This window comes from Podarcis cretensis, assembly GCF_951804945.1.
Source record: "Podarcis cretensis genome assembly, chromosome: 8".
In the NCBI taxonomy this organism is placed as follows: domain Eukaryota; kingdom Metazoa; phylum Chordata; class Lepidosauria; order Squamata; family Lacertidae; genus Podarcis; species Podarcis cretensis.
In genome coordinates, this window is record NC_137177.1 from 77,237,726 (window position 1) to 77,260,436 (window position 22,711).

Below are 22,711 nucleotides of genomic sequence, written 5' to 3' on the forward strand. Positions count from 1 at the left end.
TACGCATTCCTAAACCCTTGGAACCACCCCACAGTTAGCGCGGGGGGGGGGTATGTCTAGGACTCCCAAAGCTGGCATGCCAAATGGGCCTTGACTGCCCCTCCCCCCAAATCTATGGCACAGTGCTGAAAAGCTCTTTCTGCACCAGGAAACCCTAAGGTTTAAAATTCTCTGCCTTGCTGGTATTTCAGCAATTTCAGCGAGTGTGCCTTCAACTCCTATAGCTGAAATCATGCAAGTTAAATGGGTATAAAATCGGATCGTACCAGAAGGGGAAATGTTGAGCTGTCTTGCCTGTTTTTGTATCTTATTACCTTCCCTTTTTGCTGTGTTCTAAGCTCCCAATTTATCTCTCTTTTCTTTCCTTCCTTTCTTCCTCCTCCTCCCTCTTTTCGTTGACTTTAGTCTCTATGGAACCAGCCCAGCTCCTCTTTTCAGCCTCTCAAGCCGCGCACCTTTAGCCGGTTCCTTCCTTGCCTCTTCTGCCAGCCCAGTTGCCCCCACCCCTCCCATTTCTGCTAGCCCTCATGTCTTGCCAGCAGGCCCACTGGGAGTCCAACCCCCATCCCCGAGGTACCGCCCGTACATGGTGGCTCATCCCTGGGCCTTCCCAGCTCCTCCCGCTCCACCTTCGGCAAGCACCTCCATCCTGTCCCGCTCTCCAACTCCTCCTGTTATAAGCGCCAGTCCTCCAGCTACGCGGGCTGGTTTGCCCAGGCTTAGGCCCGTAGCTATGGCCCTGCCTCTGTTCCCTTCTTCGCCCGGACCCCTTGGCAGACATTCTTCTTTCCTGAGCAGGACACCGTCTAGGTATTGAGTTTGCATTTTAAATGTGTGCTGTGCAGAGTTGGTGTGACTTGATGCACTTCAGAAGAACTCAGCTAACAACATAATAAGCTTTTTTTGGTTCCTAATTGTGCTTGAGGCAAGCTAATACACTGACTGTAAGTGGCACCTGTTGAACCACAAAGCTTTTGGCGTAGGGTGTGTGAAATTCACAGCTTCTTACAGGGGAGAGAAGGTGAACAAATAGTGACATGCTTGATTCCCCCGAAATTTGGGGATAACGTGCCCACCTTTGCTTGATAACTTGTTTTGAGAAAAGAGTGCTTTCCCTACCTTGATCTCCTTGTCTAGATGGATCTTTCCTGTTGACTTCTACTTGCTTGCTTTCAGAATGTATAAGCCGTGTAATGTAAAAATAATCAGGCAGCAAACAAGAGTACATACAAGGTAAAGACCAGCAACGAAATGAAATGAAAAAGCATAAAACAAATTATTCAGTGTAGATCGTTTCAGCAGCAGACTGAAAGTGCCAATTCAACCTGAGTAATAGGAAGAGAGGTTTTCAACAGGTTAGACACAGATAAGTGTCTAAAACAGAGGAAAGTAGGTGTCTGCCCTAATTGCCAGAGTTCTGTAACGTTAGTGCAACCACGCTGAAGGACCTGTTACCTATGGATCCTCTCCCATCTGACCCGCAGGAACTCATCAACTGAGCTCAGGAACCAGATGGCACAAGGCAAGGCAGAAAATCACCTGGTCCTGCATTGCTTAGAGCATTATACAGTGGTGCCTCGCAAGACGAAATTAATTCGTTCCGCGAGTTTTTTCGTCTAGCGAATTTTTCGTCTTGCGAAACACGAAATCCCATAGGAATGCATTGAAAATCAATTAATGCGTTCCTATGGTCAAAAAAAGTCCAAACAAAGCCAAATTTGGTACAAAAATAGTTTATTAACTGCTCTTTAAAGTCACACATACTGTAAAGAGCATTTCAAAAATTGAAGGAACAATAAATTAAGTTTCTAAACATGACAGAAAAACATTTAAAAATCAACAAAGTGTACAGTACATTTTCTAAGACTCTGGGGGACCACTCGAAGAAGGTTCCTCTTCCACTCTTTGCTTCTTGCTCAAGAACCTGTCCATAGTCTGCTGCTTCATCCGCCTTTTCAGCACCTCCCTGAAAGGCGCCATGACCGTCGTATCAAAAGTGTTCGCAGTGTCATGTGCCACGTGCTTGTTAGGGTGGTGCCGCTCTGTAAAAGCCTGCACATCCTTCCACTTCAGGCAAATGTCCCTCAGTTCTTTGGAGGACAGCCGTTCCTCAGTTGCTTCCTCCTCTTCCAGCGAGGCCCGCTCCTGCGCAGCCTCTGCCTGCAGTTCGACCAGCTCCTGGGTGGTCAGCTCGTGGTCGTGCTCCTCCACCAGCTCGCAGACGTCCTCCTCTGTGACCTCCAGGCGCATGGTCCTCCCCAAGGCAACAATGTCCTGCACCACTGTTGACTCTGGTGCATCAGAGTCACTTGGTGCCACACAGTCCGTCCACAGGCTGCGCCAAGCACAATTCAAATTTCTCTGGCTGATCCCGTTCCAGGCCGTGGTGATCATCTTCAAGCAGGTGACGATGTCGAAGTGGTCCTTCCAGAATTTCCGCAGGGTGATGGTGGTGCAATCAGTCACCTCGAAGCATCGCCTGAAAAGCTCCTTGGTGTAGAGTTTTTTGAAATTGGCGATGGCCTGCTGATCCATCGGCTGGAGCAGTGGCGTGGTGTTAGGCGGCAGGAACATGATGTTGATGAAGCTGAACTCCTCCAACAAGTCCACCTCAAGGCCTTTAGGATGAGCAGGGGCATTGTCCATCAGAAGCAAAGCCTTCAGCGGCAGGTCATTGTCCAGCAGGTACTGTTTGACAGCAGGGCCAAAAGCAAGATTGACCCAGTCCACAAACAGCACACGTGTGACCCAAGCCTTACTGTTGGATCGCCACATGACACTCAGCTGCTCCTTGTCGATCTTGTGTCTCTTGAAGGCCCGTGGGTTCTCCGAGTGGTACACCAGCAGGGGCTTGATCTTCAGGTCGCCGCTTGCGTTGGCACAGAAGAGCAGGGTCAGACGGTCCTTCATGGGCTTGTGGCCAGGCAACTTGGCCTCCTCCTGTGTGATGAAAGTCCTTTTGGGCATCCTCTTCCAAAACAGCCCGGTCTCGTCGCAGTTGAAGACCTGCTGTGGAACGTAGCCCTCCGTCTTCACAACCTCCAGGAACTCCGCTGCAGACTCTTCAGCCGCAGGAACATCAGAACTGGCAGCCTCTCCATGCCTGACCACGCTGTGGATTCCAAATCTTGTCTTGAACTGGTCAAACCAACCTCTGCTTGCCTTGAAGACTTCTGGCTCGCCTGAGGTTCCTGGCTGTTCCCAGACGAGGTCTGCGTGCAAGGCCTTGGCCTTCTCACAAATGACGGCCTCAGTTACTGTGTCCCCTGCACGCTGCTTCTCTTCTAACCAGATGAGCAGCAACTTCTCGACCTCCTCCAGAACAGCTGGGCAGTTCTTCACGATCCTGGTGACTCCCTTGGCTGCATCAGTCGCCAGGATCTTCTCCCTCATCTTCAGGATGGTCCCAATGGTCGATGGATTCCTCCCGTACTCCCTGGCGAGGTCCGTCACACGCATTCCGCCGTCGTGCTTCCGGATGATCTCCTTTTTCATTTCCAGCGTCACCTTCTACTTCTTCCTCTCGTTTTTTTTTTTTTTAAAAAAACCCCACAAGCTCCCAGATTCTTGCAAAAAAAACCCCAACACCAAGTCCTTGAATCCCAAACACCCCAACCCAAAATCCAAAAACCACAAAAAAAGTTTTAAAAGTTTAACTTACCAAATGGATGCAAAAGAAGTTCTGGAAAAGTTTTGGAAAAGCTTCAAAAATGAGCAAAGTCTGAAAAAAGGCTACCAAACCGCGTGCTAACAGTTGCTCCTCGAAGTCAAGTCGCAACTGCAGCAAAGCACCCTTGGTTTTAACGGTTTTAAGACAAAGGAAACAAAGTCGCAAGACGTTTTCGTCTTGCGAAGCAACTCGAAAACGGAAAACTCTTTCGTCTAGCGAGTTTTCCGTCTTGCGAGGTGTTCGTCTTGCGGGGCACCACTGTAAACTAAAAGTAATACCTTAAACTTGGCCCAGTACCATATAGACAGGAAATGCAATAATTTAAATAGTATGGTCGCATGTTGATGGCACGTTGCCCCATAGACCTTTTAAGTCTGCCATTCTTTGTATTTATGGCAGTTATCTTTATTTCTCTTACCTTGATGCCTTAACGGTCTGTTGCAACCAATCTTGTGTCAGTTTTATGTGTGCTCGATGAAGAGTTTTAAAAATAAAAGTCACATTGGGTGCAGGAGGGACCTGGCTGCTTTAAGGGATGGGCTTGAGACTGTGATTAAGCATCCAAGCCATGGTGACTATGCTCTGCCCCCACAGTTGGAGGCAGCTTCTGAATACTAGTTCCTGGAAACTGCAGGAGGGGAGAGTGTTGTTGTTCTCAGCTTGCTGATTTCCTGCTTGCTGATTTCCCATTGAGGCATCTGCTTGGCCACTGTGAGAACAGGGTGCTGGATTGGATGGGCCTTTGGCCTGATCCAGAAGGGTCTTACTAGGTTCTTATCTGTCTGAGGCAGTTGGGGTGCTTAAATGATGCAAAGAGGACAGTTTAGGGATGGAGAGGGATCTGGGTGCCGTCAGTGTAATGATGGTGCTAAAAGGCATAGGGTTGCGTCCAGTGTTAAAGTTTGGGTAAAAAATGGATACAACTCATGGGATTTCATAAAGGGACCCCAGGACACTCTGTGTGTGTATGCATGAAAACTAAAGGGCGGTTGCTTGAACTGTGTTCTGGTGCAAGGCAGAATATCATCTAGATGCCACCATGCCATAAAATCCTTCTCTACCTGCTTACTTTGATGAAGAGATCCCCTGTGTTGAAATTAGTTCATGCATTGCTGGTGCTTTTTGAAAAATATATAGTGTTTACCAGCTTAACTCTTAAACTGAACTCCGTAGCAAGTAGACTTACTGTGTTGCGAGTTTTCTGGCCTGTTCTCATTGACAGCTATGATTGTTTTAACACCTGCTGCGTTACTCACCAGGTTTGCTTTCACACTCCCTTAATAGCAGGTATGGGGAACCTCTGTGCCCCTCACTAAACTGCAACTCCCGTCAGCGCCCAGCCAGCATGTATTTCAGCAGCACCTGGAGGTCCAGAAGTTCTGCACACCTGCTTCAGTGGCTCCATCTGAATGGGATCTGCTCAATGACCAGCAGATAGCAGGAGGGCATTGATTTTGTTTGTGGGTTGTGTTGTCCAGTTAGAACCGGTGTGTTTAGGGGATAGACCGTGACTGGGTTGAAGATAGCTGCTTCAGTCCAATGCATCTGCAAGTCCCCATGCTGGTTGAGGCCAAGCTAAATTGACCAGGGAGCAGACTTGGTGTAAGGCAGTGCCATAGATGGTCATGAGGAAGACCCAAAGCACCCTAGTCTGCAGGGCATGATTTGCATAAGGAGAGGGTCTTTTTGCATACAAGAACCTCTGCCTGAGATGCTGGAGTTCCTATTGCAGTTGGAAAAAGTGGCAGTGGGGACTGTGGCCTAGTTGTATGGCCACGTACAAAAGTCAGCCAGAGAACTGAAGGGCTTCCATTTGTGATTTGCTACCTTCATTCTTCTCAAAAGACTCTTCTTTATAAAACCTAGTCCTTCTCTCACTTGGAGAGAAAGCAGATACTGCTTTGCTTTCATTGACCTGAATACTTTTTGGGGTTGTGTCTGTAGCTAGCTCTATTTTAGAGTAGACCAAGTAAAGTTCATAGGCACGACTAACTTAGGTCTGTTCATTTCAGTGGGTCTACTATGAGTAGGACTTAGTTGCATCCAGCACCTTTTGCTTGTAGTGGCATTGCCGTGGCTTCTGCATGCTTGCATGCTTGCGGTGAATGTTATGTTGGTAGAACAAGTTACTCTTTATATTTCCCCCCTTTCTTTTTTGGTCTTCCTTTCACCCTTCTCTCTTCTCTCTTTCATATTCACTGGTCCATATTTGCTTTTGTTATGAATAGTATGTACGACAACCCTTTCTCCCTCCTCCTTGCCGTTTCTGATGTTTCTGGGGACAGTTCTGATGAAGAAAATGAGGACGAGGATGAGGATGATTTTTCTTGTGTCCAATTTGGGTCCAGGTATTCCAGAAAGTGTGCAACCTACCTATGCTTGGGTGCTTAAAACTAACATGTGTTTACATTTACTTTTCTGCCTACCATATCATAACACCCTCTCCCCAGAAAAATACAACTGCTTCTAATTCCATTCCCATAATAACACTTCTTGTGAATGGTTTTGCTCACATTTTAACAATCCCCATTAAACCTGGTTTCTCCCTTCCAAGCCTCTGATGCCAGGAGGAAGGGCTATCCAAAATTCCCTTGTAGTGAGGAGGGTGGGAAGAGTGATGTTTGAAACAGGCTCCTTAACCTCTACTTTCCAGCCAGGTGTGTTAAGAGATTATAATTTCTATTCTTGGAACCTTTTCGTTCCAGGGTGCTTAGATCTCCCAACAGTAACTACTGAAATGTTCAGTAGAGCCAAGGCAGGAGAGTGTAAGGCAGTTGTGGGGCTCCTCCAACTTCTGGACTTAATCCTCCCTATCTCCATATGAGCCAAGCATGCCCATTCTGTCCATCATGTGATATCACAGGGCAGGGCAGGTTGAACAGGTTCCTAGCTTGAGATGATGCCGAATTCAAGCCACAGCTGCAAAGGGGCGCCTTGAATTCTGCGCTGTGTGGATTTGGCGCCTTGCCTTGTCACGCTGCTTTTGACAGGAATCAGATACACTTGGGAGGTCCCAATTGCTCTCGAGTGTGTCTAGCCACTTCTGAAATCAGTGCAACAGTGGAAAGCACCAAATTCAAAAGGGATAGCTGTTGGCTCCTTAGGTACAGGAATATATTATTTCCCCCCACAGCCCCATATAGAAGATGCTGTTCATTTGCATGCTGTGATTCCTGCGTTGCAAGGGGCTAGACTAGATGGCCCTTGGGGTCTTCAGACAGGAGACTTGTGCTGCTCTTGGCGAACTAAGGGGTTGTGACCAACCAAAACCTATCCACAGCAGACCCTCTGAAATTAGCTTAATTGAGTCTGCTCTGAGTTGGAATAGCATTGGATACAATGCTGGGAGTTCACTTTCCTCCGGCGAGACTGCGAAACCAGCATGTTGTAGTGCAGGGCTAAGACCTGGGAAATCAGGGTTTGAATCCCCACTCAGCCATGAAACCCACTGGGTGACCTTGGGCCAATCACTATCTCAGCCTAACCTACCTGTATTGATAAATTGGAGAGCTGGGAGAGGTGTGTCCTCCACTTCAATCTTCTTTGAGAAAAGGTGGAAAGTAAATGTAACAATCCTCTTCCTCTCCACCTTACACACACCATAACCATTTGTGCAGGAGGGCTGCTACTGCTCCACTGTACTTTAAGGGCTCTTAGGTCCCTGCTAGTGGAAGCATGTTCATTGATAATCTGCTAGCATCGTGGGGATTTATCCCTGGTGCCCCCCTCCCAGTTGGTTGGGGTGGGGAATCAGGGAAGCCCTCAGAACAGTGTGCAGGGGGAGCAGATTGTTTCACTGGGCAAGCAGAAGCAGAACATTGGTAGCAGTGCAATGCTGGATTCCTTCCAGTGCTCAGTACCCATGTGGCCTGGTCTTGGTGGCTATATAGGAACCCTAAAGCACTTCAAGGGGGTCAGTTGAACTGGAGTCGCTCGGTGTGGACATGGAAGTGAATCCTGTGCTGATGAGGTGCCTCTAGCAACAACTGTGGGTCAGAGTATGGAGCATCATGCTGTTTCTGTTTTTAATTTGGGATAATTCTTAGTAGGTCTTCAAGGATAAGTAATACATAAGCAGAGGAAGTTGAATAAAGCAATTGTGTTACACCAAGCATACACAGGGACCTGGGTGGCGCTGTGATCTAAACCACAGAGCCTAGGGCTTGCCGATCAGAAAGTTGGCGGTTCGAATCCCCGCGACGGGGTGAGCTCCCGTTGCCCAGTCCTTGCTCCTGCCAACCTAGCAGTTTGAAATCACGTCAAAGTGCAAGTTGATAAATTGGTACCGCTCCGGCGGGAAGGTAAACGGCGTTTCCGTGTGCTTCTCTGGTTTGCCAGAAGTGGCTTAGTCATCCTGGCCACATGACCCGGAAGCTGTCTGCGGACAAATGCCGGTTCTCTTGGTCAGTAAAGCGAGATGAGCGCCGCAACCCCAGAGTTGTCCATGACTGGACTTAATGGTCAGGGGTTCCTTTACCTTTTAAGCATACACAGAACCATTATAATAAATGAACTGACCAATTGAACAAAACCAAATCTCTCCCCAACCAAAAAACCCCCAAAACAAAACCCAACAGACAGGCAAGCGTGGCAAAGAAATATCAATTTATATGTGAATCATAACACATACTAGAATATATTAAATCTAGCAAAAGAGCAATTCACTTTAAGATGTCCAAACCATCATACAATGGAGAGGAGGATATAAATCATTAGTTTTATCATTAACAAAGGTGATAAAAATCCCGCTCTCCTGCAAAGTAGTCATTCTTTGCTTGTTTCCTGACTACTTTTGCATGTTGTCGTATTTGACTAAGAGTCAGCACTGCTCATCCTCCCTTCATTTTAAGACATGCACCCTTCCAGGGTTGTTTCACACACCTGAGAAACCAGGAATTTGCCGTATTGTGTGTTGCTGTGAGGTGTTGTCTTCAAGGTAAAGGAAATGCTAATCATAAGTGACCGTGCAGGTTTAATGATGGAAGGTGTGAAAGAGTTCCTCGGCTGGAGCTGCTAATTAATTGGTTTAAGGATGGGAGGAGCCTGTGAATCAGAAGTGGATGTCCTGTCTGTTGCTTTGCAGATGATTGACTGCGAAATGTTAATGCTGGCCAGTTTTATTTATGTGCATACTTAAAAGGGCTATTCCATTTCCCTTCCACCAGGGAAATTTGGCTAACAGCATAAAATAATTTTTTAAAAAGAATAGCCAGCACATAAAAAAAAAGTCTTAATAATGGCTTCAGACAGAACAGAAAATCTATCTCAGCAATTAGAGTGTGTGTGTGTGTGTGTGTGTGTGTGTGTGTGTGTGTGTGTACACACACGTACACACCACACATGCATATATCCTTGGTGTGCTGTGATGGTAATTCTGCCTGGATTTTAAACAGCTCTTGTGGCTGATTACAAAGTGTACAGCGATCAGCCTTTCTTAATCTGTAAAGCAAATGTTATATGATAAGCTGCCTTCTGGAGACTGTAGGTGGTGTGTTTGGCATCTGGTATATGATTACTTAAGAGAGAGGGTTGCTTTTATCTCCACAATGCGTGTGTGTGTGTGTGTGTGTTGCTGTGTGTGATTTGCTCCTGTTACTGAGGACAGAGGCTTCCCTGTTTGCTCAGCAAGTGATCTAAATGTAGCTCTAGGGTCTTTCAGATTAAGGATGCCTTTCCTTTAAGGCGGATGTCAGGACAGATAAAAGGAAGTGCAGTTATAAACTATGGAACTCGCTGCCAAAGGAGGCAGCGATGCCCACAAACCTTGGATGGCTTTAAAAGAGGATCAGACAAATTCGTGGAGGAGAGTGCTATCAGTGTCTACTTGCCAGGATGGCTATTCTCTGCCTCCACAGGTGAAGGCAGCAATGCTTCTGAATACCAGTTGATGGAGACCACAGGAGGAAAGATAGCTCTTGCGCTCCGGTCCTGCTTGAAGGCATCTGATTGGATACTCTAAGAACAGGGTGCTGGAGTAGAAGGTTGCCCAGAAGGGGATGTGGCCCTTAAACTTAAAAAGGATTCCTTACCCCTTGTCTACACTAATTAGCAGCATTTCAGTCTTACCTGGAGACCTTCTGTGTTCAATGCATGTGCTTTGTCACTGAATGATTACCCTGAGTAATATACCAGCTTTTCACAGAGCAGACTGGCTGGCTATCCTGTGTGCGTGACATAGGTGCAAGCAGGTACTGAGGATCTGCCTCGTTTCTGTGGGGCCGATCAGGAAGGCTGTCTCCTTGGTATCTAAAACCTGACTACATTTGCCCAGAAGGGAATGTGGCTGTCTGGTTGATACGGGGGTTCCCCCATCCCTGCCATATTAGAATAGGGCTTACATCGATTGCACGATTCATGTGGATTGAATCAGTTGTTGCCACTGCAATGAGTAGCAGAGCTTTTTGAGTGTAGGCCCCTGTTCTGATATGACTTGTAATACATCGTCGTCAGTGGATAGTAGAAAGGAGATTCCAAGTGAACATCAGGAAGAGCTTTCTGACAGTAAGAGCTGTTGGACAGTGGAACAGACTCCCACAAGAGTTGGTGGACTCTGGTTCCTTGAAGGTTTTTAAGCAGAGATTGGATGGCCATCTGGTATGGGTGCTTAGTTGAGATTCTTGCATTGCAGGGGGTTAGACTAGATGACAATTGGGGTCCCATCTCTACAATTCTATGTTTCTGTGAATGGAGACAGAGCCAGGTTGTTTGCAGACCAGCAAACCTTTTAAAAAAATTAAGTAGTACTGCCACCAGAGCAGAAAATTAACAGATGTAAACAACTCGTGTTGTGGGTCTACGCTTTTCTGTGGAGAGTTTTCTGTGCAAGTGGTGCAAAGCCACAGCATTCCCTCCACGGACAGCCAACTTTCACTGACTGCTGTGGGAAGAAATGGCTTTACAGCCACTTAGCTTATGATTCTTTCCTTTATTCCCTTAAAGTGGTGGAGGCTCTGGAGGAGCCAGCATTTCTGACTCATGCAGCGACCACTTCACCATCGAGACATGCAAGGAAACTGAGATGCTGAACTACCTCATTGAGTGTTTTGACCGAGTGGGGATAGAGGAGAGAAAAGCACCAAAGGTATGTTGAGGAGAAGGATCCTTTTTTGCAATCAGTTTTTGCTTCTTCTTTTCTTTTTTTGGGAGGGGAAAGGAATTTTAAGGTGCAATATCCACTCCAGATCCCTCCAACCCAGAGAAGAAGTTTGAGCATTTTTTGCTAAAGAGCAGGGCCTTCTCTGCAGTGGCTCCTTGTCTGTGGAAGGCTCTCCCCAGGGAAGTTTGCCTGGCACATTCATTATACACCTTTAGGTGCCATGCACCTGGCTCCTTTTTAACCAGGCCTTTGGATGATTTGATTGACATCCTATACCCTTTTAAAATGTGGTGGGGTTTTTTTTGGGGGGGTTGTGTTGTTGTTTTTATTTTGATTATATATTTTGTGGTTTTATATGTTGATTTTGTTCTGTGAACTGCCCTGAGACTTCCAGGTATAGGGCAGTTTATAAATTCAAATAATAATAATACAACAACAACAACACGCTACAAATAAATAAATAAATACTGTTATGAGCTGTAGCAAACTTTTGATGCCTGGAAAAATAATGTACCAAAATCTACCTTCAATTGCCACAAATACATTACTAATGTAACCACTACTGACGTTTTTTAATCACCTTTATGTTGCCTTGGTCAGGATGACCAGTGGTTTGGGATGGTTGTAGTCTGGCAATAGCTGGAGGGCCGCAGCTGTTCCCCACCCCTGAAGTAAAAGGTTTTAGGAAGAAATGTGCCGCTTTGCTTTTAGGGTTTGCAGTGGCTGGGCCCCAGCATTGCTGGCAGTCATTACTCAATTTATTCCCTTAGATGTGTAGCCAGCCGGTGGTGAGCCAGTTACTGAGCAACATCCGATCTCAATGCATTTCCCATGCTGCTTTGGTGCTCCAAGGATCCTTAACGCAACCGAGGTGAGTTGGGCCTGCTTGTTGCCATCTGTTGGGTGGTATTTTCGTGAGCCCCTCTCCTCCCAATCTTCACCCCATGTCCTCCTTCTCGTGCATAAGGTCATTACAGCAGCAGTCGTTGCTAGTCCCGTACATGCTCTGTAGGAATCTCCCTTTTGGCTTCATCCAAGAGCTGGTGAGAACGACCCATCAGGATGAAGAGGTGTTCAAACAGGTAAGTGACCGGTTGTTTTTAGTGACTTGCAATCATACCAAATAACGGAACGCAAACTCTGTGCAGAGGCCTTGTTCACTTTGGGCATTATACACATAACCTACAGTGATTCACAGATGTGTGTGTGTGTGTGTGTGTGCATATAGATAAAATTGCAAGTATATCCCACCTTTCCTCCAGTGAGCCCAAGGTAGCATGCATAGTTCTCCCCATTTTATCAGCACAACAACCCTGTGAGGTAGGTTAGGCTGAGAGTGAGGAACTGGTCCAAGATCACCCAGTCAGCTGTATGACTGAGGATTTGAACCCTGGCCTCCCAGGTCTAGCTACACCACCACACTGGCTCCACTGGTGTTGGGGTTAGTGTGTTGCACTTTCAGCTAGGGAGAGTGCAATGCAAATTCCCGTTCAGGCGCAAAGCTGGTTGGGTGTTCCTGGCCCAATCACAATCTTTGAGCCGAAACTTCCTTGCCGAGCTGTTGTGGTAATAAATGCAGAAGGGTGATTCTGTTCACGTCTCTCTATCCATACTGCTGCACCATCATTGTACATGGCACATTACAAAAGAACGAGTTTGATGTGTCCCTCCCTGCCCTGCCTCAAAGAGCTTGCAATCTAAAAATAGATACAAGGAAATACAGAAGAGGAGGTGGGATGAATGCATGGCCATGCAAGGAAGGAGGAGCACAAATATGTTGACTTGGTTACAACAGGGTGTTAGGACTAGGGGTTGTTCCAAAGTATTCCTGGCTCTGGTCAAGTGAATTTTGAGGGAGGGGCTTGAAGGAAATAAGAGCACAAGGACCTCAAGTTTCAAGAGAGTAGTAGTCCCCCCCCCCCTTGCAGTTTGATGCTGCATACTAAGTGGTGTAATGATTAGCATGCCCTTAAAGGCATATGAACTTCACTAAAATAAAACAATACTGGTGCATGAGACTGTCATAGATAGGGCCTAGTTGGTGATGGCTCCCCCATTTTGTAATTCTGTCTCATTGGAGATACGCTCAATCCCTTTTATTACCACCTACTGAAATGCAGCTGTTACATTTGGCTTATGGGGGTTAACAGGATGATTTTGCTGTTGATAGTTTTGTGACTATATTCTGCTGTTGACTGTTCTTGAGATATTGTTGTTTTATAGTTTTATTGCTGTGTTTTCTTTTTTAGTTAAGCGTTCACTGCCCTGAAAACTTGTGTTGAAATGGTGGCCTGTTATTTAGTTTGGTTTTTTTAAAATAATTTTTATTAACGGGCCAATCACATCACATTATTCAAATCACATTAGTTCCAAATTATACAGCCAAATTTTAAATTTTGTTGAGGGTACCCATACATCAAGCTCCGCATGAGTCCAAAATTCCGGATAACTCCAGGCATCACTTATTTTACTGCTTTAATTAGACAGTTCTATCCAGTTCGATCCGGATAGTCCTTTATTTCTTTCTTTCTCATCTTGTTGTTATCATATATTCCTTTCTTTGCGATCTCTGATGATTCTCACAAGCAGATTGAAAACTGGCGTCTCTGTGTGGGTTTTGTACTCTTCATATCGCTCAGGGACAGCCTCTGTTCAACGCTTCCATAAACAAAGTTAATCTTCGGTCTGTTCTTTATTTTTTCTCAGGCTAGCCAAATAAATCAAATATATCAGGGGGCTTTGTCAGGTCAAACTTGCATTCCAACACTCCTTCTCTTTCGAACTATCCTGATTCTCCTCCCCCTGTCCTTCTTTCTCCGGCAAGCCTGTCTTGGCGAGACGCCATTTTTTAACTGCGTCATAAAAATTTTCCTCTTTCTCACCAGTCTTCTCTCCTGTTGTAATCCATCCCACACAGTTCTTAAAATCCTGCTTATGATTAGTAAAAACGCGACGATCTTATTTCTTTCTGGGGTGAAGGGTTATTAATATCACATCGTGCAAAGAAAGAAAAAAAGTTTTTTCCTCCACCCCCCCCCCTTCGTTCCAAACATACAGTCTCCTAGTGGTGATTCATCAGAAGATCTACTTATCCATCCGTCACTTCCGGTCACAGAGATCCATTAATCAGCAGTCTTATCTGTCAAGCTTTACTTGATGTATGTGCTTCAGCTTCATTTCCAATCGTATGTTTCCAATTATAATTACGAGCTGAAGCAACCAGCACGCGCTAATTGGAATCGGCGTCAGGAAGATCTGACTTCACCGAGGGCTCGTGCCAAGTGTTCGGCACCCCCATCTCTCGGATCAGGGGGTGCATTGTGAACACCGCTGGCAAGACAGCCCCCCCCCACCTCCTGGGGGGGGGAAGGCTGCATACTTCCCATAGTAGCCCCTTAATTACCTTGTATGGGTCAGAGAGATGTTATTGTCGGCCATCTTCCAACACGCCACCTGGTGGCCCCTGGTGGCCTGTTATTTAGTTGACAGACTGTATAGACTGCTTGACTGCGGTAAAACATCTCAGTTGGTTTGCAGTATAATAATGTTATCACTAAATCTGCAAATACAATGATGATTATAATGATAGTGGTAGTAATAATAATAATAATAATAATAATGCTGTAAGCCTGGTTCTAGCTAGTTGATACATACTCAGGGGCTTGATTATTCATTTTTATTTTGTTGAAATTTATATGCAGCCCTTTGTCAAAAGACCCAGGACCAGTTACAGCATAGAATGTAATAAACATACATAGCCTAACATAATACTCATACAATACACAACTTAAATAGTCATCCATTTAAAGTTAATGATAATAGCCGATGCAAAGTCATTATATTGTGAACCACCCTGAGATCTATGGATGAAGGGTGGTATATAAATTTAAATCATCATCGTCATACTTGATAAATGTCATAATACACAATAATACAGATTAGCCTTGCCTGCTAAAGTAGAAAGTACAAGAGTCATGATTCTCTTTCTCCCTTTTCCTTCTTCTCTGAACAGATATTTATCCCCATTTTACAAGGCCTGGCTGTTGCTTCGAAAGAGTGTTCCCTTGATAGTGACAATTTTAAATACCCCCTAATGGTGAGTAGCCTTCCTCAGTTTTCTCCCTGTACATAATCTTCCCATCTGCTGGTAGTCTGCACCAGGTAGATAGACAATTTCTCCTGACAATGAACAATGTTGTTGTGGTTGTTGTTGTTGATGATGATTTTCCTCTCCAGGGTTGCATTCTGTAGGGGGCTGTTTTTTGTGGGTGGGGCTATTTTTGGCTGCTCTCCTTTTCCTCTCTTTTTGCTACCCATATGAAATTTGGTCAAGGGCTGTATCTTGCCCACCTATCTCTCATGGAGGTGGTCAGCCTGTGACTGGGCCACATCACTTCATACTGCAGTGTTGGAGGGATGGGGAGGGATATCACATGATAGACTGTTCCTCCATAAGTACAGCACATGGAGAACTAGCATGCAAAGAATAAAGATCTAGCATAGCCCTTCACTTGTATTCCTGCCGCCACCCTGGTAGGAGCACTGAATCATTCAGTCCCCACCTGCAGTCTGAAAGCAGTGCATCTCTGCCACAGGTGTACCAGCTCAGTGAGAACCTGGAAGTTTAGTAGGGTGTGATTAGCATAGGAATCAGGCCGTCTGCTTTATGGGAGAGAGGCTTTGTTTGGAGTAGAACTGAAATGTCCCTGCAGAGAGCAGCAGGGACTCTTTCAAGCCGAGCAGACTCTTGATTAAAAAAGAGAAAAGATCCCTCTGTGATTGCTGTGTCTGTTTGCTCCACTCTTGTGCAACATGGCTTGATTTGGACAATGTGTCTGGCATGGATGCATTTAGGCAGCCAGAGATTTCGATTTAATTCAGACGTTTTTGAATTCAATTTTATTCAGACTTTCCCATGGTTTTGATTTTATGTCTCTGCTACTAGTGTTGAAACTGCTCCTATTTCTATTGCGGATCTTGTCGTGTTTGATTTTTAAGCCAGTATTTTATTTAAATTAGCGTTTCAATTTTGAATAAGCCACTGTGTGTGTATATACGCAAGAGGTAGTATAGCATAGCAGCTAACACTATGGATTTTATTATTTGCTTATTAAATAACAAGACTCTAGATCAGGGTTAGTCTCACCCAAGAGTAGACTCATTGAAATTAATGGAGAGAGCCAACATGCATCGCAACAAACCCAGAAACGTCATAAAGATGTCATAGAAATGCCACTAAAAGGGTGGAACGGGGTGTTTGCAGGCTTTTTCAGTGGGTTTCAATTCTACATGATCTTTCTGACGTGCACGGTGCCTTGGAACCCCCGCGTAAATCGGGGGGGGGGGCTGCCTGTATCCACAAGTAGTGACAGTGGCAGCAGTTATAATATTCCCTAACCTCATGTCTTTGGAATGATAGTGCTGGAGAGAGTTAACCAAAAGGAGTATATATGTTGTCCTATAACACATCCAGGATGTGTGGCACATTGTCCTTCTGAATTTCCTTCAATTTCATTCTGTCCTGCCTGCCCAACCCACTGGGAGGATGTAGATGAAAGTTCTTTTTGTCCTGGGTTCTCAACATCATCCAACGACTTTCTGCTCTCAAATTGCAAGACAAAAGGGGCCCTTGGTGCACTGAGGACAATAGATCTATTTTCCCCAAGCGCTGCTTAACCCTTGCCTGGTCGTTTTGGAGTTTGCCAGCCACTTGGCTAGGCAGCAGAGATGGGAAGAACTTGACCTGCTGGCTGGAGAAATGCAATGTGTCCTCTCCCTGCGGTGCCCATTTTAACTTCTTATGAGCAAAAGGGAGATGAACCATAAGTTGAATTTGGTAGAGATTTTGCCCTGGATGGGAGAGATGTGGATAAATGGAATGCATTTTTGTCCCTTATGCTGAAGTGTAAGTGTGTGTGTGTTGCGTCCATTGCATTAGGAGTGGCGAGGGGCAGACAGCACCTTGCTGGTGATGTCCCCTCTGCCTGTGCAAGGCTCTCTCCCAGAGAGACAGGCCTGAGAGGGTTAAACTTCTTCGCTGCCAGGTTATCACCCCAAACCTTTTAAAGAACAATTAGCCCTTAATTGATCTGGTTGGCTTGGTGCACTGGCTTTTCTCCTCCTTGCTACTTGTGTTTTCATTGAGCGATGTTGTGTAAGCTGACTAGAGGGAGGATTTTTGTTTTCAAGGGCAGACTAAAAAGCTATTAAATAAAGGCAAGGCCTGTGCCCCTCTTGATGTTCCTGAACTTCAACTCATATCATCTCTTTTTTATTAAAGATTTTCTTGATTTACAAAAGTGTGTGCAATGTCTCTTCTCTCGTATTTTTTCCCCATGTAACATTTTTACAAATCAGTTTCATTTGTTGAGACATTAGGAAGAAAAGGGGGAAAGGGGGGGGAGATGGGTGGGGGTGGGGTCGGGGGGCGATGTTTCTTTTTTACTTACTATATGTAGGGTTTGGTGTAAGCGTTGCTTGTGCAGGTTCTTTGCTGTTCACTTGTGTTCTTTTGGTGGTGAGAGAAGTTGGGGTTGTCCTAGGGTGTGGTTATTCATTTGTGGTTGGCTGTGGTGGTCTTTGTTTTCATGTGTGAGCGTGGTGGGTGAGTGTTTTGGATCAGGTTAGCCATATAACTCGTATCATCTCTGACTGTAGGCTGTGCTACCTGAAGCTCTTGGGAGTTGGCGGGGGCACAGGTTCCCCACTCCTGTTATAGAGTTGGCAGGCTGTCCTCTCATCCCTTGTAAGAACTTGCTTCCAACGTAAATTGGGGAGGAAAACTGTTGTGGCCTGGCTCAGAAATCTAGACCTGGAGCTTGTGTGTTATTTGTTGTTGGAAAATCTGGAGTTCTCAGGATGTCCTGCTATGATGGCTCTGCTCTCCCTTCATGGCCAAGAGGCAGTAATGCATCTGAATACCAATCGCTGGAAGACACAGGAAGGGGAAGTGCTCTTTTGCTCGGGCCCTGCTTGTAGATTTCCTACAGACATCTGGGTGGCCACTGTGAGAACAGCATGCTGGGCTAGATGGGCCATTGGCCTGATCCAGCAGGCTCTTCTTACATTCTTATGCTGAGTGGGAGGTCAGGTCCCCAGCATAAATATACTAGGACTAGCCAATCCAGAGTATTCACACTGCTTATAGGCCATAGGAGCTGTTGATTTACCTCTGATAACTTCTGAGACATGACTGCACATACTCCCAAGCACATACTCTCCAGGTTAAGCTCTCAAGCCATCCAGACCATCATCCTATTTCCCTCTGTGGCTAGCCAGGTGCCTCTTGGAAAGCCCACTCACAGGGGCATGAAGACTAGAGCCCTTCTCCTAAGGTGGTGGCAGCTGGTGTTTTGAACCAGGAGGTCACGTATAGCTGTCATAACAAGCTAGCCGCTGGAAGAGTCCAAAGAAAGACTCCTTCTTAAGATGCAACTCTTTTAAGAGCCCTCCATCCAACATATGGTTCTTTCCCCCCATTAGTCAGCCAAAGAACCTGTGTAGAAATGTCCTTGGATCATTTTGTTTCTCTCATTTATTTTTGTTTCTGTTTTTAGGCTTTAGGTGAACTATGTGAAATCAAGTTTGGGAAATCTCACCCCGTGTGCAGTTTGGTAAGTGGAAAACCTGTTCTTACAATTCCTTTTGAGTTAATGCTGGTTTCCAGTGCTCAGCATCCATCAGATTCTATCAAGGGGCAATCAGTCAGGCAGCAGAGCAATTTACAACCTTCCAACCCACATGCCAGTCATTTCCCTGTCACCCTTTTGTACCCACAGGTTGTGTCTTTGCCTTTGTGGCTGCCGAAGTCTCTGAGCCCCGGGACAGGTCGGGAACTGCAAAGACTCTCTTACCTCGGGGCTTTCTTCAGTCTCTCTGTCTTTGCTGAAGATGATGTAAGTGATGAGCGAATGAGACCCAAGCAAAAAGATCTTCTGCTACAGCAAATAAGTTTTGTCTAGTCTGCTGTGGTCTATCTTAAAAGATTCTCCCTCCTTTTGCAACCTCTTATGCACCCACTGCAGAAGGCTGTTAAGTCAGCAGGCATGCAGGACAAGGCCTTTTTTGTACTGGCCCCACACCTCTGGAATATGTTTCCATTGGGAGTTCACCAAGCCTTATCACTACAAGCATTCAGGAGAGACCTTTAAACGTGTTGGTTCTCACTGGCCATTGCTCCAGTTTGTGTTTTTTGGCTTTATGGCAAGAGTGATAGAGTTGTATCCAACTAAGTCCTACATAAACTCATTGGAATTAATGGACCTAAGCTAGTTATGTTCATTCATTTCAGAAGATCTACTCAGAGTAGGACTAGCATTAGATGCAAACCATGGTTTTTAGTTTACTTAATTCTGGGCTTGTTGGGTGTTAGTCTAATTTTAACTGCTATTAAGTATGCTGTATATCATTAATTTGGGACGCGGGTGGCGCTGTGGGTTAAACCACAGAGCCTAGGACTTGCCGATCAGAAGGTCGGCGGTTCAAATCCCCGTGACGGGGTGAGCTCCCGTTGCTTGGTCCTTGCTCCTGCCAACCTAGCAGTTCAAAAGCACGTCAAAGTGCAAGTAGATAAATAGGTACCGCTCTGGTGGGAAGGTAAACGGCGTTTCCGTGCGCTGCTCTGGTTTGCCAGAAGCGGCTTAGTCATGCTGGCCACATGACCCGGAAGCTGTACGCCGGCTCCCTCGGCCTATAAAGCGAGATGACCGCCGCAACCCCAGAGTCGGCCACGACTATACCTAATGGTCAGGGGTCCCTTTACCTTTACCTATATCATTAATTATTTATTGCATTTCTATATCATAAGCTGCCTTGAAATTGATTCTGCCTATAAACATGGTCTTTACATGTACTTTAAATAAAACATACCTGTGTCGTTCATTGACTTTTTTCTTTCTTTCCTCCTTGCAGCCTAGAGTGGTCGAAAAATATTTCTCTGGACCTGCCATTACCCTCGAAAACACCAGGGTGGTTAGCCAGTCTTTGCAGCATTACCTGGAATCCGCAAGGGTAGGTGTGCTGAAGAGGAATTGGCTGCTTTTTATCTTGTTTGAGAACATGTTTTTGCTAAGCCTCTCAGTCAGCATCAACCATACTCAGAGCAGACTCACTGAAATGAATGGACATGACTAACCTAGGTCCTGTTCATCCCAGTGAGTCTACACTTGACATCAAGCAGGTGCCTTTACTGTACTCTTTTTGGCGCCTGCTTAAAATCAAGCCTACTCTGCTACAGTCATACATTGGATCCCGAACACCTTGCAAGTTGAACGTTTTGGCTCCGGAATGCTGCAAACCTGGAAGTGAATGTTCCGGTTTGCAAACATTCTGGTTTGCGAAGCCGTGTCTTGGTTTCCGAATGTTTTGGAAGTCAAACAGACTTCCGGAACAGATTCCGTTCGACTTCCGAGGTACCAAGTCATTGCAAGTTTTAATCTGTTCCTAGTTTATTATTATTTTAACTTTTCAAATGTTGTTGTTAATTCTTATGATAAATTTATGATAATTTTATCCAATGTTTTTTTTTTCCTTAAAAAAATGTTTAGGGGTACTCTCATTTTTGACTCAAGAAAATTACCATTTTATAGTTCAAATCAGGAAAAATACATACGGTAAATGGACAAAAGTACAAAGATTTACAAAATGTTTAGGGGTATGTATGCGTACCCCTGCGTCCTCCCAGAAAAAAAGCACTGATTTTATTATTTAAACTTTTTTTGTAAAAAAAACACAACCTAAATCAAGAGGTGTATAATTTTTATGAAACAAATCAGTAGAATAATAAAAAGCTGGTCATAATCCTTGGAGTGGTATTCAGCTACATTTGACTCAGAGCAGATGTAATGAAATGAATAAACATGACCCAGTTAGGTCCATTGATTTCAGTGGATCAACTCTGAGTAAAACTTTGCTGAATATCGCTTTTGGTGCTTAGATGGTTCCTGCTACAACAGGTGTTATTTCCTGTGCCTGAGAGCGAAGGGGGAATTCATCTTCTCAGATGACTGCTGCTGTCTGCATATTTATTTTATTTTATTTTTTTAAAAACTTCGCATTTTTAAATGTGTTGCCTGATTAATTATGGGCCTAAGTGTAGTCACTTAAAATATTTTTAATTACTTTTAACTGATTATTTAAAAGTTGTAGCTTTAGGGTTTAATCCAGTTCTAGCCATACTCAGAGCAGACCCACTGAAGGACAAAACTAACCTATGCCCATTTATTTAAATGGGTCTGCTCTGAGTTGGATACAAACCTTACTTTTGACCAATATTTGCGAGGTCATCTTAAAATCCAGAAGCATTAGGGGAATAGAGACTACAGCTGCTGTGTAACTGAAGTTTCCAACTATGCTAAGACCCTGGCCACATTAACACCATACTTTTAAAGCACTGTGATACCACTTGGCTGCCACCCCAAAGAATTACGGGAGCTGTAGTTTGTTAAGAGTTCTGAGAGTTCTTAGGAGACCCCTCTTGCCCTGACAGAGCTACAGTTCACAGAATTCGCTGTGAAGAGGGATTGACTGTTAAGCCATTGTAGGAATTGTAGCTCTTTAGCACCCTTAACAGACTAAAGGTAAAGGTAAAGGTACCCCTGCCCGTACGGTCCAGTCTTGACAGACTCTGGGGTTGTGCGCCCATCTCACTTAAGAGGCCAGGGGCCAGCGCTGTCCGGAGACACTTCCGGGTCATGTGGCCAGTGTGACATCGCTGCTCTGGCCAGAGCCAGAGCCAGAGCCGCACACGGAAACGCCGTTTACCTTCCCGCTGGTAAGCGGTCCCTATTTATCTACTTGCACCCGGAGGTGCTTTCGAACTGCTAGGTTGGCAGGCGCTGGGACCGAGCAGCGGGAGCGCACCCCGCCGCAGGGATTCGAACCGCTGACCTTTCGATCGGCAAGCCCTAGGCGCTGAGGCTTTAACCCACAGCGCCACCTGCGTCCCCTCTTAACAGACTACAGCTCCCAAAATTCTTTTGGAGGAAGCCACAGCTGTTTAAAGTGGTATCATAGAGCTTTAAATGTATGGTGTGAATGTGACCTTTCTCTGCACCAGCCTTGTGCCCACCTGGTGTTTTTGGGACTACAAACCCATCATCCCTGACCGCTAGCCATGCTGGCTGGGGCTGATGGGAGCCCAAGACATCCAGAGACTGCCACCAAGGCTGTGCTACACAGCTGTTTCTCAGTGAAAGCTGCAGTTGCTCAGTTAACTTTTTTCTGACTTTCCTTTTGTAAAAATCTTCAGCAAGAGCTGTTTAAGATCCTGCATAGTGTGTTACTCAACGGAGAAACCCGAGAGGCAGCTCTCAGCTACATGGCAGCCATGGTCAACGCCAACATGAAGAAGGCCCAGATGCAGGTGAAGTTGTGCCCGCAATCCAGATTGGTCGTGAAAGCCTGTTAGCACATTTATTGTGTCCCTCTCCCCTCTTTGATCAGCTTGAAATCATAAACTTGGCTGTCTCTTCTGTTGCCATGAACACCCTCGCCCACCCTCTGCATTGACCTTCCTGCTACCAAGCCTCTAGTCCTCAGATTTATATTGTCAGCCCTTGCATCACTATGCATGTCCGTCTGCTCTGCATAAGGATATCAGCCAACAGTCTTTGATTTCCTCCTCTCATGTTTCTTTTGCTTATGCCCTGCCCCTCCTGACATCCCAGGATGTCCTCTGCTACCTGTTAGTGAGCCACTTTTGTTTCCCTTTGGGGAGGTGGGAGTGTTACTTGCTTTGACAGTCAATGTTGGAGCCTTGACTTGTCAATAACCAGCAAGTCATAACATTTTAATTGTAATTTTGCATGCACCCCGCCCCATGCCCATTAATCTTGCAGCTTTTAAAATTTAAAAGTTTGCAGCTTTTAAATATGCAATACAAATCAGAGTAGAAGCTATTGCAACTGAAACAGCAGTTTTTAAACATGCCATTTCCCCTTTTCTTT

At 45.4% G+C, this 22,711-nt stretch overlaps 1 protein-coding gene across 6 annotated transcripts in view; it reads left to right on the forward strand.

Annotated features, from left to right (window-relative positions):
- The window catches only part of UBE4B (ubiquitination factor E4B), a 75,764-nt gene that overhangs the window by 33,798 nt on the left and 19,255 nt on the right, over positions 1 to 22,711 (forward strand). For 5 of the 6 annotated variants that reach the window (XM_079986764.1, XM_079986765.1, XM_079986766.1 and 2 more), the window contains 10 exons: positions 406 to 810; positions 5,899 to 6,018; positions 10,610 to 10,751; positions 11,537 to 11,637; positions 11,734 to 11,848; positions 14,779 to 14,862; positions 18,323 to 18,379; positions 18,545 to 18,661; positions 19,677 to 19,775; positions 22,015 to 22,128. In XM_079986764.1, coding sequence (XP_079842890.1) covers positions 406 to 810; positions 5,899 to 6,018; positions 10,610 to 10,751; positions 11,537 to 11,637; positions 11,734 to 11,848; positions 14,779 to 14,862; positions 18,323 to 18,379; positions 18,545 to 18,661; positions 19,677 to 19,775; positions 22,015 to 22,128 — 1,354 coding nt within the window. The remainder of the gene's footprint in view (positions 1 to 405; positions 811 to 5,898; positions 6,019 to 10,609; positions 10,752 to 11,536; positions 11,638 to 11,733; positions 11,849 to 14,778; positions 14,863 to 18,322; positions 18,380 to 18,544; positions 18,662 to 19,676; positions 19,776 to 22,014; positions 22,129 to 22,711) is intronic. The other variant, XM_079986769.1, reaches the window with a different exon arrangement.